Below are 14,775 nucleotides of genomic sequence, written 5' to 3'. Positions count from 1 at the left end.
CCCCCCGCTTCCCAGCACGGCTGGCGGGCTCCCGGGGGCACCTCAGAGCGCCCCTCTCCAGCCTGGGTGTGCCATGGCTGTGGCAGAAAGCTCCCCGCGTCGCCGGGCCCTGCCCGCTCCCTCCGCCGCTGGGTCGGACGGCGCCAGCTTGAATGTGGAAGTATGGCGGGTTGTGGAGGAGCTGTGTGAGACGTCTCTCCCGCCGTCCGGAGCCCGGGAGCGGGCACTGGCCTGCGCGGCGGCAGCTGTCGGTGTGCCTGGGTGTCGGCAGTGCTTTGGTGAAGTGGCCTGGTCTCTTGTCAACTGAGAACTGTTGCTCGCTGTGCAGCTTCAAGAAGGGCTCTGGGAGCGCTGTGTTAGATTCCTCAGGATTGTGAGGAGAGATGTGATCCATAAGCATATTTTTGCAATATGTATATACACACACACATAATATTCAGAGTTTATGGAAAAATTAAGTCTTTCTGACATTGTACTGACTTTACATTCCTAAAAATTTTACAGGGAAGCAATCTGTATTGCATGAAGAGTGAAGACCTTAATATGTAATTCCAGTTCTCGTTGCCATTGATGCTTTTGTGTTTTGCAAACCAGTGAATGAGCCAACATTACATATTCTGTGGGTAGGAGACAGCTCACTCATAAGAAAACACAGACTTGGAAAAAGTGCTGCCTCAGTGCTCTGGTCTGTGACACAATGGGTAACACCTGTGCCTTGCCATTTGGGATGCCTTGAGCAGAGTGGACTGTTTATAACCAGTGCTGAAACAGCATAGTCTGGTGTTACTAGCTGGACCATAGGGATGTTCAAATCTTTCCTAATTATGTGCTAAGCAGTCTCCCTAGATTCACTGAAAAGACTCAGGCAGTGAAAAATGCCTTCAGGCATTTCAGGCCTGCTCCTGTCAGGACTGACAGCACATCTTGAAGGTGTTTTACATCTGCAGATGCCTAGTGTTCCAGTAATAAACCAGTAGCAGGTTGACCCCGATTATGCACTGTTGGATATGAAGAGCTGGATTCAGTAGGCGTGCTCAAGTCACGTTTTTCCTGAACAAAGTCAAGCAGAGATGAGGCTTGTTTGGCTGTCTGTTTCTGTTATCTGGTCCACAGATCAAGTAGGCAGGGTCACTGTAAGGAGTTTGTAGTTGACCTTTCGTAGCTTTGTAACTAAAAGCATAAATTACTGGCAGGTTTGACCCTCAACCTGTTCTGTAGTGAAATTTTTTATTACAGGTTTTTCATTTCACTCCTTGCTGTTTGGATATATCTGCAATTAGATGCATTCATCTGAGCAATTGTATGTTTGCTTTGAAATCTGGTTTCTTCCCCAGTTTGGAGCAGGGCATTGGGTACAGGTCCTGAATACAGGTCTCAGGACTCCATGCTGGTAGCTGTGTGGTCAGTCCATGCTGGTCACATCAAGGCGGTAGGTATTGCATAGTAAACCCACAAATTAATTTTTTGTGCTTCATACAACACATTTACATGGCCAGAGAGAAAAGGAGAGCACTGACTGAGTGGTGAGAACACTGACCTGGGGCGAGGCGGAGGGGGGAGGGGGCTAGCGTTAGCATCCTCAGTGCACCAACAGCCCCAGATGGCCCTGTCTCACGTGGGACGCCCACCCACACCCCCTCTACGTGTTGGTTGTGGAGCTCAGCCTAGAGGCCCTTGGTCCTTGCCTGAGCTGCGCTGGAGACAGACCTGCCCTCGTGCTGTGTGCTGCTGCTGCTGGCCTTCTGACTGGACTTTGTGGCCTGGCCTTGAGCTTGAGTCACCTTGCAGTTGTCTGGCAATCACTGGGCTGCTGATCAGCCCTGTTACCATCAGCACCCCTGCACTCCCTGGGGGGGTCCCTATCCTTACCTGTGTTGAGGTTGCCCTTGGCTTCCAGCTTGTCCTCTCATGGCGCACCCCTGTCCTTGCTGCTCCCTGGCAAGTAGACTCAAATACCTGATGCTGAATGACCCTCTGGGTATGCTTGCAGGAACTGGAGATCCACATTCAGGTCTCTATTTCTAAACTTACAAGATGAGCTAGAAAATTGCCTTCTTGCCTCCCAGGCCAATGAGCTTGCCCTGACTTTAATGAGAAGAGCTGCACGGCTGACTGAGCACTTTTCTCTAGCCTTTAGTTACCTAACACGTATACAGCTCTCCTCTTGCATGTTTCCTACCAGCTAGTAGGAAGCTTGCTGGCTGTGTGAATCCTGCCTCTAGGTGCTTATGTGCTTCACTGAGCAAGCGAGAGCAAATCCTCCTGCAGTGTTTTCAGGTGGTAGAGGTAGGACTCCTTGCTCTTCTGCTGGTCTACCATGGTGTTTCCAGAAGGGACATGCAGCCAGGTCTGCTGTAACCGCTTCCCATGCCTAACCTGGTTAGGTGACCAGGGAAGGTGGGCTTGAAAAGATAAGGACAATTAGGGGCTACAAAATCCTCAGGAATAAATACACCGCTATCTTCTCTGCCTCTAAATTTGATTATTCCTAGCCAGTCTCATTTGCAAGTGTAGGAAGGCAGAGTGTCTTACCATTTACAGCCCTTGATATTTGTAGTGATGTTGTTATTCTTTGCACTAAACTGTCAGATCTTCAGGGCAGAAGGTCTCCAAGCAGACAGAGTCCTAGTGCAACTGGTGCTGTTGTTAATGGGATGCTATGGCAAAAGCTCTGCTCCAGAAATCAAAATGCTGCTGTTTGTAAATTTAGTAAAGCTGGCAGCAGCGCTCGTATTGCACATGAAATGGATGTGCCAGGAATTCAAAACTGAAAAGACAGGCTCAAATAGTAATAGCTAAATATAAATACTAGATTTTGGGTATGGTAGCTGTGACTTGCAGACTCTTACATTTTCAAAGCTGCCTAAACCCCTTCTAAAATTACCTCTTAGGAGTAGAGTGGATACATTAGAGTATCACTAGCATGTTCCTCACACTTGTGTATTGCCAGCTTAATAGGGAAAATAATTGTTTATTTGTGAGGTATCTTTGAAGGCTTTATTATTAGCTATATCTTCAGCTTTTAATTAATTTTCAAACTCATCTTTTGCTATATGAAAGCCATTTGTGGGGCTGTCTGCCAGCCAGATCTTCCCTTTAAGTGAGTATGTTTCCTTTTCTATTCCTAATTTTATTAGTATTTGAAACCATGGTACTGTTCCCTTGTCCCAAGCTGAATTTGAGGGTCCAGGAGATTACAAACCTCAACCTGGCTGTTCAAAATCGGATCAGATACCAGAACCTTCTGATGTAAAACAAAAACCCGCTTTAATAAAATTAATCCAAAAATTTTTGAAGGAGTGGTTTTGCTTGGGCAGATGCAACTTCAGGTGTTGTTTGTTCATGTCACTCTTACAGAAAATCATACAGCACAAAATGAAGTGAAAATTTAAAGCTATATTAAAAACGTATCATGTGTCCTTGCCAGTTTGATGATTGGAAATGTACTCCTGTGTACATCTGGATCAAACTGCTGGGAAGTATCTTACTTTCTAGCTCTAGTACAGTTACAGAAGTGTTGGCCAAGGACCTTTCCTGAGTCTTCTCCCTGTGTCAGGGTTCTTTGGTTTGTGTCTCCCATGCTTTCCAATTTTAATTGCTGTTGAATGCCTCGTAACCTTCCCAGGACACTGATGGGCACATACAGGAACACACATGGACCAAGTCAGTTATTAAATTGGTGAGATTAGCCCATCCAAGAAAAGCTGAATAGTTGGAAGAACCACGTGCTGAAAATGGTTTTGGATAGCACAGCAAAAGCGAAGAGCAGGCTTGTAACACTGTTGGTTTCTACTTTGTAAGTATGCAGTGAAGCTTTTCCTTTTGTTTTCACAGTAGATTTAGATGCTTTTTGTTTGTTTGTTTGTTTTGTGCAGAGAGATGTAGTCCCTGGTGGCATCTTTCTGTGTGTTCCTCCTCTCAGCACAGCAGCTCTGTCCCTGCCCTGGAGGCAGCTCCAGCCGGTACTTGTGCAGGTGAAAGACCAGGTGGCAAGTCTACCGCTCCTCCTCCAGCCCAGCCTACACCGCCCAGGCTTGCCGCCCCCGCGGACCGCGGGCGGGTAGGTGGTTAATAATGACTTTTATTGTCTCTACGTAAAAATAGAGAAGAGGAGCAGAGAAGGGATATTCCGCCTGTAGGTACTCTATAGAAAGCATTAACTGGCTTGGAGGTGTGATGACACCACACAAAGCAACGCGGCGTTAATGTATAAGCTAGTAGTAAAGTGATTTAACACGACACTAGAGTTACCTGGGCTAATTATGCCTCTCAGAGGACTAGATTGCTTTCTGACTAGCCTGGATATCCCTGTGCTGCACCAGTGTGTGCAGTGTAAATATAACCTAACATGTTTTTACCAGCAAAACCCCTACATAATATTTAGCTTCAAATAATGTTAAATTTAAAATAAAACCTAACAAGTGCTTTCTGATTGCTTTTCAGTTGCATCTGTTTCTGTGCTTCCTAATTCAATTTGGAAGTGAGGGGACTGAAGAAGAATTAGTTTTGGATGAAGTCTGATTGAATTTTTAGACACAAGAGGTACTGCTTAATGATTTCAGTAATACAGGCATTAATTGTAAATAACTTGAAACAGTGTTAGTCAAATTCTTAGACCTAGATTTTGAAAGTTAAATATTCATAGTTCCTCCTTTGCCATGTATTTTTCCACCCTCAACTCCCTCCCTCCTTCCTAACAGGTCTCCATTTTTTGTTTTCTTTGCCTACAGATGTCTGCTCTTAAAAGGCAAGGTGTTACACTAGGCTTTAACAGCACTTGTTCTAAAGCTCATTCTAAGCTCTGCTATATAGCATCCTACAGTCCAGGATTTAACAGTAAGGATGCTTTTTTTTTTCCTGTCCCTAAGAATGTTCTTTTTAGCAGAAACATCCCATGTTTCTTTCATAGTGACATGATGGCAAATAGAGATGTTCACTGATGTAAAAATAAAATGAGATGCTGTAGTACTGAATTAATTAAAATGACTCTTTCATTTCTGTGTGTATTAGATGATTATAAAGACCCCTTACTCACCTAACTACCTCACAACATAGCATCTATTGTGAAATACAAGGTGTAGTTCAATATGACAAAAATAATGCAACACATTCATAGTTGCTATAAATAAAAATGATATGTAACCAGTAAGAAACTGGAACCAGACTGCAGGCACAGCAGTATGAAAAATAGAATTTACATTTTAAAACTTAAATTCAAAGTGCCAAAGAATGAACCAAAACACTAACTGCTGTAAAGAAATCCTTTCTACATCAGCAGAGTATAGGCTGAACATGAAATGAAGACATAGTGAAAGCAAGGTATGAGGCAGCCAGAAGGCTGTTCTTATTTATGCAAAGATAACCTGTGTGACTAAAGCATCCTCCTCAAAAGCTGTGGCTTCCTTCTCCAGCTGGTAAGCTGTAAAAAGGACAACTGCAAATACCCTCCACACAGAGGCTAGAGGAGTTACAAGCATGATGGAAGACAGGATCAGAATACAAAATCATGTTGATAAATTGAGGAGGTGGTCTGGAATCAGTGATACAAAATGGAATGAAGGCAAATTGAAAGTGCTTTTTTTCATAGGAGAAAACTCCAGGGCAGAAATGCAAGATGGGAAGTAACTGGATAGCAAATATTCTTACAGAACAGAACATGGATGTTACAAGGGACCAGAAATATGAATCAGCAATATGACTTAGTAAGAAGGGTGCAAACATCTAAGGCAAAGATGGACATGTTCTATTCTGCTTGGTGCTGGCGAAGCTTGAGTGGTGTACAGTTTTGCAGAGCATAGTTTAAACAGGAATAAAGGAACTGGAAAGATCTAGAGGGGAAAAAGCAAAGTAATTAAATCTTTCCTTGTATGTCACGTTTTTAAGCTTACAGTAGCTGACTGGGAACAGTCTTCTGCTATGTAAAAAGATGTTACACGGACACTGCATACAAGAATAACAGCTTAATTTGTAGAAAGGGATAACTTGGGCTGAACATGAAGAAGAGTCTAGGTTGATCAAGAAGGCATTGTGGAATGACCTTTATGGCAAACAGTGAGCTACAGGGCTGCCCTTTCTCTGTTGCGTTTCTTATCTAGTGCTCCAGAGATGGTGCAGTTCAGATGCCATGAAGAAAAAGAAGCCATTTCTCAGAGTGAGGAAGAAAGAGAAAAAGGTGGGGGAACATGTGGAGAGGCATAGACAGAAGTCTGGGTATGCATGAGGAAGCAGCAGCAGAGGATGTGGGACAAAGAAAAAAGTTGGTAACAGGCCAGAAACATGAGGCAGTTGAGGAACCAGAAAAAGTGATGGAAAACAGGAAGAAGTGGGGGCAGGCAGACCTGGGAACCTCTAGTTTTAAGCTAATGTTCTGCTTCTCTGCATGAAGATAGTGCTAAGTGACCTCAAAATGGTCTTTCTCAGCCCTCTATTTCTTACTTGTCTGCAAAGAAGTGCAAGGAAGCATTCGATTTCTCATCTGCAAACCAAACCTGTCCCCTTACCTGCTGAATGCCAATCAAAAATACTCATTCTTGTTGCTAGGACAATTTACCATATCAAATCTGATGTCAAATATGGTGATTTTCACAGTACATGTAATAACAAACTTCCTTCAACTTGTTGGCAAACCCACTTATTGAGAAATGAGTAGTGACGCTGATAGATTTTGCTTATATTTTGGGTTCCTAGTGCTCCTGCTTCAAACAACAGGGTAGGACAGGAGGTGAAGTGCTTGTAACTGGGGCACTGAAATCTTTTTGTCCTGTGCTATGGTGACAGTGCCACTAAGTCTTGATGTGCATCAGAACTTACTACTGACTCCAAATGACAGAGAAAGGCTTTGCACATCCTTCATTAGAATGGAAGCTGTGTGTTGCCACATTTTATGAACTCAGATCTGAGGTGTCTTAACTTCCACTAGAAGTTACCTTGTTCCTAGACATGTAATGGGGAATGATTGATACACAGTTGTACAGCACTTTGAAATGATGACACCCGATCAAGTGGGTTAGTCCTGGTAAGTTAGGTTGTGTGATAAAAGACTCCTCTGCCATCACCAAAAAGGACCGAGGAACAAAGCTGGGTGGGGGACCCCAGTAACACTCTTGACAAGTGGAGCCTCCCAGCTGGCTGCTCCCAAGTTAATTTTTTTATTCCTTAGATAAAACCAATGTTGCAATATTTTTTAATTATTTTAATTTAATTGCCTTATTTCCCTTATAAACCCATCTTATTTCTACCTATATTTGCCTTCAAATTCTGTCCTCATCACTCCATAAAATTCAAAATTTAACAAGGTAAACTAGTTTTGAAAATAAGATTGCATTTGTGCTAATATGCGAAGAGATTGACTTGAAGACTGCACCCTGACACCGGAACTCCTGGGAGGAAAACAAATGCATCGTATTAACTGAACAACCACATACGCCCGAAGTCCAGTTATCAGTTGTCTGGAAGGAAGCATATCTTCATTTTTAAATGAACAGGTGCATTTCACCTTCTCCATTTATTCTTGGCTTTATACAGGCAAATTTCTGCTGGTTTTCATGACAGCAGCTGCTTTTGTTTTTCACAGACTAATTTCCACAAAACTTCCAGAGTTAGCAGTTAAGAAGGAGTCTTACCTTTTACCAGAAACTAGACAGCAAGTATGCTAGGAATTATTTCAAGCTCAGTTACGTGCTGAACAGAAGCTATGTGACCATTTTTGTTTCAAGTACAGTAAATAGTTGTCATTAGCTACTGTCTTGTGTGGAAGTAGTCATCTACGTCACCACAAACTGCAACTGACCCCCAAATATATACTTTCATCACATCCATGTTTTCTGTGTGCAAATTCTGTTGAAAACCTTGAAAACCTGAAATTTGTGTTAAAATGTGGGGTTTTTTTCAAGAAGTACCCACTCATGGTTTTATACAACCTTTGCGGCATCTGTCTATGATAGGTAAATGTTTCTAATGCAATCTCTTGCTCAGAAGCATAAAAAACACAGCTAGCAAGTTCTGAAGATTTTAGACTCCGTTTAGAATGAAGAAGTGCTTCTCTTGAAAAATACCTAGAAATTATGACTGGACTGCATACGATTATAACATTTTTTATTATGATTATATATGATAAAGTTATTTTTTTATGTGTAAACTGTTGTTCAACATCACAAAAGTCTTGACAGATTACAGAGCAAAACTTCCCATCTGTTTTTTTTTTGTCAATTCCCCAGTCTACTGAAGACTCCATTAACATACATTTAGATTTTACAGATAAACCAGCACAGTTCTAAATGCCCAAGATGTTGCAATATTTAAACTTATACTGTATGTTTTAAATATTTAATCCAGGTAGCGTTAAAAGGCCACTGTCAAACTCTTACGACTAAAACTTTCTAATTCTTAACAAAAATAGTCAGAGCCAGTTCTTTATACTTAAGACATATCACTTACCTAGTAGTGAATTTCTTATAATACAAAAATAATTTCAAGACCCTCAAACACTACTTTCAACTAGATTATAGCAGCAGTTTACTGATATGCTCCACTTTGGGCTATGTTCACATAAAGATCACTTCTGAGCTAGGAAATGATTCCCTAGATTTTGGTCAAGGAAAACAACCCAGGCAATTGCTGTTATCTACATATACTTAATGGACTTAAGCATGGCTTAATAGGGAATTTTGACAGTGATCTGGACATTTAAGGGTCTTCTAGCTGATACTGAGCACAGATGTAAACACAAATGATGGAGGGTATCTTTCCTTTTGAACGGGCATGCCTGTGAGTCTTCTCTTAGGAGCTCAGGTTTTACAACACAGTAAAATCTGGCTACAGGGCTTCTAATATTGGATCGAATAAACAAACCGATAGTGGCGTAACACTAAATGCTAATCCAACGTGATCTCACTGTCCTAATGCACATTTGTAAAATTTTAGCAACTGGCATACATACTGGCAGGCTTTGTGACAGAAGAGGTCTCTCTGTCCGCGTTATTGCACGGGGTTATTACCAGTGCACCAGCCTTCACAGAAGCATAGAGCAAGATCACTACTGGTATTATGCCACAGATGGCTAATTTGAAGGAATTCAGTTACTGTTGGGTAACCTGTGATACCACAGCTTCATCTGGATAACTGCTGTAAGCTTCAGTGCTATGTATTTCTTCAGCCATTCTGACTTGCCCGCTTGCCACCTCAGATCTCCGATTGTCCATTGTGAACCCTTGGCTATCAAGAACAGTGGCTGACTGCTATGTAAAAAGCAGCATGTGTCAGCAAGCTAAAAAGGAGTACCACACCACAGAGTTTGTTCTGGGCCTCTTCACTGAATGATTTTTTGCTTCTCAGGCTAACCTTTTGTATTTCTTCCTCTGGCAAAACAAGGCCAAAATAAAAACCTCTTGGCTTCATTTATGACCGAAGTCTACCCACTGATTAGACACTCCTCATGTACTACTCTGATGTACTTGGATTTCTCCAAAAAAGAGACTATGATCTGAGTGATAACAGGTCTTTCAAGTGCTGCATTACTTCACCTCTCCTGCCCCCTCACAATTTTGCTTCATCTCAGAGATAGGCACTGCTAACAACAACTAGGCACATCACAGGCTATCAGTATAAATCCTGGTGAAGAATGTATCCCCATAAAGTGAAAGCCAAACAAATAAGGTTAAACTGCACTAAGATTTGGGGAAAACATTTGCACTCTTTTTAGGGAAGTATGTATGTCTATATACAAAAATAACATCAGACAGTGTCCTTTTAAAAAAGTTAAATAGAGAAAGAGACTGTTAGAATAATTACACAAACTCTAACCATTTCAACAGCTTTTAAATATCACACATTCAATTTTCATAAGCAAGTTACAATGTCATTTAGCATTTCACAATGTATTCAACTTTTTTTGGAACAGACTCAAATGCAATGCACTTTACGTTTCGTAAAAACCATATACACCAAACACTTCATAAGCAAACAGTAATCAGTTCAAGTCACATTCACTTTGTGGTAACAAGGGTACCAGCTGTTTAATCCAGCACCTGCAGTAGGGCAAGGTAATGCTAAAGCCTCCATCCTTCCCCTACCACAGAGCATTAACAGCCGAGTTACAATCCAGTCACATAAAAATACTCTTAAAACACAAATAAAACCTTTAAGCTTGTCACAGTCCAGTTCTCTCAAATTTACAGAACAACGTACTCTGTAAATAAATTTTCTTTTTTATGAGCTCATCAGAAAAAAAACAAACACATCAAGCAAGGGCTCAATCCACTTTGTACAGGCTAGTCTAACACATTAATTTATTAGTTCACAAATTCTCTAATTCCTAATTCACACGCCTATAAGCAAAACAGTTCCCCAGCTGACAGTGAGAGTGCTCATTCTTGCTCCTCTGTCATGGTGCAGGTGTTTGCCTCACCACACTGGTAAGCATGAAAGCCTCAACAGTCCATCAGCTGTTGGATCCGCATCAAAAGCTTTTTGGGTAAGCTGATGTATCTACACCTTCCAGCTTGGAAGTTTGGTCTATCGCATTTCCACGTTAGCGGATTCTAAAGAAACTGCCAGACAGCTCCTTTGCAAAGATGCAGGCAACGATGGGTGCAGCAGACACCAAGCGGCAGGTGACAATGGCTGCAGAATGGCCCTTACCTCTTTCTGCCCACCGAGTCCTGCGTAGGTGTTGCTCTTGCTTTGACCTAACGGCGCTGCTCCCAGCAAACACCATGTCTTAGCACAAGCTGTGTTAGGCCAAAACCTCAGCAGGACTTGAGTGAATAGTCACAAGCCTAGTGCTACGTCAACAAGGTTTCAGGCATGAATGTAAACCCCTCTCATTTTGGCATACATGCATATGTCAGAATCATAACAAAAATAAAACAATACATTTCAATCAAAATATGTGTGCAAACAAGCCCTGAAAAAATAGAAAGAAAAATGGTAGCTTTGGCTAAAGCTACTAGCTTACATACTTTTTATAAAAATAGCAGTAAAGTACGCAAAAATAGGGGGAATTTTTGCAGCTCATCTGTATCAATTTGCCAGTGCTTTACTAATGCATACTGCTTTTGCTTGTATCAACACTTTCACAAGCCATTTGGTTTTTCAACAGGGAATAGATCACACAAAAAGCACTGTCACTAAGAAGTGACTCTCGAATTTGTAATGCGAAGTGCTATGCTTGCAATGGATCTCATGGCACAAGCAGAAACCTTGTGACAAACTCCAGCTTGCGAAATGTAGTTGGAAGCTAACCGATACAGCCTTTCTGCCCCAAATATGTTAAAGTGCCCAGGCAGTACCTTCTCCACGAGACCTCTGTCCACCAACTCCATAAGGCGCTGGCAGCTTGCAACATAGTCGCTTATTCTGCTGTAGGGAAGCCAGTCAATCATGGATCCATCGTACACCACGTCTCCGCTGAACAAAATCTTCCGGTCTTTGTCATGTAAGCAAATACTGCCTCTTGAATGACCAGGCATGTGCATGACAGTAAGCTGTCGGTCTCCAAGGCTTATCACATCCCCTGTGAACAAATGTGTTACAGGAAAACTTATGCATTTATTGTGTATATTAAACACCACAAAGAGTATGACCAACACAGACGCTGAGAGTTTATGCATACTATATATCCACAACAATGGGAGCGGGACATTTATTTTCTTGGTGAATGCCAAAGGAATCTGAAAGATACACTTGACAAAAGGGTATTTTCTAATGATTGTAATAGTTAACACAGGCTTGGGCTGTATTAATTGAATCTGTTCCCCCCCCTAATGAACTAAACAATGTGAAAAGAAATGTCATAGAGAATATAAAACAGGAAACAAACAGAACACATATAAGCCAGGTATCTTTTGAAAGTTTCCAAAGTAAGTATTTCACAATTTATTATCATTTTACCCTCGCTTCACGTGCCTAGAATTGCACTGTTGTTACTTTTGAAAGGCAAAAGGACAGAACATAAATTGCTGGAGGAGAACCAAGACTGGCCTCCACACACTTTCTTCCTCTCATTCAATCAGATAAATAAAAATAGAACTTTCTTAACATTAGGTCATTTTTTTGCCAGCTTAAACGTGAATGCCTTTTCATTGTACTAGCCACTGAACTGGTACTTTCAGCAGGAAGTCAGTCTGGGGATGGAGAACAGGCCAAGTCTGCTGTTGATTTTAAATTGTAATGCCAGTTTAATTATAAATATGCAAACCCCATTAACTTACAGGTGGTAAATATGTAAACTTTAGGGCTGTATAGGGAAAGAAGACCAACACATAAGCAACCTTCCCAGAAGCAGCTGCTTAACCACTATATGAAACAGTGCTAAAAGAAGTAACATCCAGTACCATTGTAAAACGACATTTAAAACTGTGATATGCATTTCAAGTTCCAAGGAGAAGAAGAAAAAGTTACCAAAACTCTACTGTATTAGAAATCTGGAAAGTTACAGATCTGTCTCACACCAGAGACAGGCATGCCACAAATTTACTCAAGGCTCAGCAAGCCCAAAGTTACTTAACTCTTGAAAGGCAGACCTTCTGTGACAGGACCTTTGGATTTCAACTGAGAAGGATTACTGAAAATGCTAGAACAGTGTTTGGAAGTCACCAAAGAGCTAACGCCTATCCGTGCTGTACCCAACAGGGGAACAGATACCTATGTTTGCAGAAGCAGCTAGTTTCAAAATTATCAAAGAGGATTTTTAGCCAAATTCTCTCTCAGGGAAATGCTGGGAAGCCTTGGCAGGAGAAAGAAAAGAGACTTGACTATTGAGAAGATTGTGCAGAAAATGCCCGTATTGGTAAATGAAACCACAGTGGAGGTGGTGAAATTAATGGAAGACAGTGTTGCAGTGGGTTTCAAACTGCTCCTGGCACTGAAAAGAATAAAAAGAAACACAACATGGCACCCAAAATTTAAAGAAGTGTACAGAATTTAAGAAAAATTCTTAAAATCTGAAGCTGAAGGGACAGCTGAAGGAAACTGTGAGTCTGAGAAGATACAAGTGACTAGGAAAACACTAAATGGTAAGGCACAATACAAGTAAGTGCAATTTTAGCTAGAACAGCCAAAATGAAAGGTGCTTGAAAGATCTGGTAAGATTAAGGTAATGCAAAAACTAAACAAATAAAGCAGGCAATGTACAAGAGCTGCTGCTTTGGACTGTGACATTCTGTGTTTTCAGCGTTACTGGATATCCTCACCCCACAGGAACGACACATGCACTGAAATGACATGCCACTTCCATGCAGTATGTCTCAATGAACATTATCACCTTAGAAACTCTGATGTTATTTTGACAGCAAGTGCGCTTGATCATTTAATAACTCCTCCCGTTTAAAGAAAAAACAACTTAAAGCTTCTGTTGATTGACTATAGTTAAATGTCACACGAGATCCTTCTCTGAAGCCTTCAGCAAGTTCAGTTCTGCTCTTCCAAGCACCTACGTGGGACAGCCTAATACAGCCAAGAAGAGACTAAGTCCCCTGCAAAAGCTGTCACCTGTCTGTCAGACAGCTACCCTTCAACTTCTGCTTCACCATATTGTAGTTAGGTTGTTTGCTGCCAACGTAACCTAGTCTTTGTTACCTATGAGAGACTAAATGGAATTTTTATCTGTAACGAGCCACTTCTGTAAACGTTGCATTTGCACAAATTCTGTAAACCCAAATTGGTATTCTTTGCAGTACGTATTTCCAGACATTGCTCTGCTCTTTACACTGCTATGCCTGGGCAGTTTATAAATAATCAGGGTCACCAGACGCCAGAACTGACTGACACGGTGACAGGACTGGTAGAAGCCTAAGGCTAGACCTGGAGTGCGCCATTAATCAGCCACTCAAATTACCGTCGAGTGATTCTCATTCTAAGGAAATCCCGCACCAACAGGCAAACAGGTTAGGCAAGCACAGGGTATTTTACGCATGTTTCTCGGTCCCCGCCAAGGCTTTCGGAACCGGCAGAACCAAGAATTTGACCCGCTACGCATCTCTTTTGTCCCGTGCCACGCCGAGGACCGCGGACGGCCTGTGGATTCTGCAAAACGCCTTGCGGGGACTGAGCGTTAAGCCACAACCCACCGGTTTAACCGCGACACGGAGCAGCTGCACGAAGCCCGCCGCCGGCGGAGGCCAGAAAGACGCTGCCCAGGCTCCCACGCAAGCCAAGCATGGCTTCAGCCCAGCGCACCAACTCATCAAAAGGCCGCGGCCGAAGCGGGGCCGCCGGCCGCCCTTACCCTCCTGCAGCAGGCGGCTGGGCCGGACCGGGGGGACGCGGAAGTGCCGTGCCCGCCAGCCGGGCCGCGGCGGCCGCCCCACCTCCCGGTCCGACAACCAGGTGACGGCCTCGTAGTTATCGCCCCGCAGCAGGGCCGCCGCCTCGGCGCTGTGCACCGCCACCTCCTCGAAGTGCTGCAGCCCGCCCGAGTGGTCGAAGTGGACGTGGGTGGCGATGGCCAGCAGCGGCCGCCGTGCGGCCCCCTCCGCCGGCTCCAGCAAGCCGGCGGCGCGCAGGTAGTCGGGCAGGCTGCGCAGCCCCAACCCCGCGTCGATCACCACGTCCCGCTGCGAGCCGCGCACCAGCCAGATGTTGGCCCGGTTGCCCGACTCGTAGAAGCGCTCCTGGATCCAGAAGATGCCGTCGCCCAGGGGCTTGTGCGCGAACCACTCCAGCGCCGACATGGCCCGCCCGGCGCTCCTCGGCGACGAGCTCCCCCTCAGCCCCCGCCCGCCTCAGCGCCGCGGCGGGCGGGGCGGACCCGGGCCCGGCCCACTGCGGCAGCCGCGG

The 14,775-nt window shown here is 43.4% G+C and overlaps 1 protein-coding gene and 1 long non-coding RNA gene across 2 annotated transcripts; one reads left to right on the top strand and one right to left on the bottom strand.

The window, feature by feature from the left end:
• The first annotated feature begins 1 nt into the window (after window position 1).
• On the top strand, window positions 2-4,998 carry LOC128136913 (uncharacterized). The gene is made up of 3 exons (XR_008233522.1): window positions 2-685; window positions 1,335-1,429; window positions 3,876-4,998. It is a non-coding gene; the product is annotated as an uncharacterized LOC128136913 (long non-coding RNA).
• Window positions 4,999-8,081: 3,083 nt separating this feature from the next.
• MBLAC2 (metallo-beta-lactamase domain containing 2) lies at window positions 8,082-14,723 on the bottom strand. The gene is made up of 2 exons (XM_052778219.1): window positions 14,225-14,723; window positions 8,082-11,512 (listed from the first exon to the last, which is right to left on the bottom strand). Exons 1-2 carry the CDS (start codon window positions 14,667-14,669, stop codon window positions 11,127-11,129), a joined length of 831 nt encoding a protein of 276 aa, XP_052634179.1. The 5' UTR covers window positions 14,670-14,723; the 3' UTR covers window positions 8,082-11,126.
• Window positions 14,724-14,775: the final 52 nt, after the last annotated feature.

The sequence above is a fragment of the Harpia harpyja genome, chromosome Z (assembly GCF_026419915.1).
Source record: "Harpia harpyja isolate bHarHar1 chromosome Z, bHarHar1 primary haplotype, whole genome shotgun sequence".
Classification (NCBI taxonomy): domain Eukaryota; kingdom Metazoa; phylum Chordata; class Aves; order Accipitriformes; family Accipitridae; genus Harpia; species Harpia harpyja.
Note: the sequence above shows the minus strand (reverse complement) of the source record. Positions and strands in the feature narration are given on the sequence as shown.

Bases quoted from the DNA above. Each gene is read 5' to 3' on its own strand.
- MBLAC2 (XM_052778219.1), bottom strand. From the start codon at position 14,669: ATGTCGGCGCTGGAGTGGTTCGCGCACAAGCCCCTGGGCGACGGCATC. The intron at 11,513-14,224 runs GTAAGGGCGGCC...ATTTGTTCACAG, and splicing joins CAGCCGCCTGCTGCAGGAGG to GGGATGTGATAAGCCTTGGA.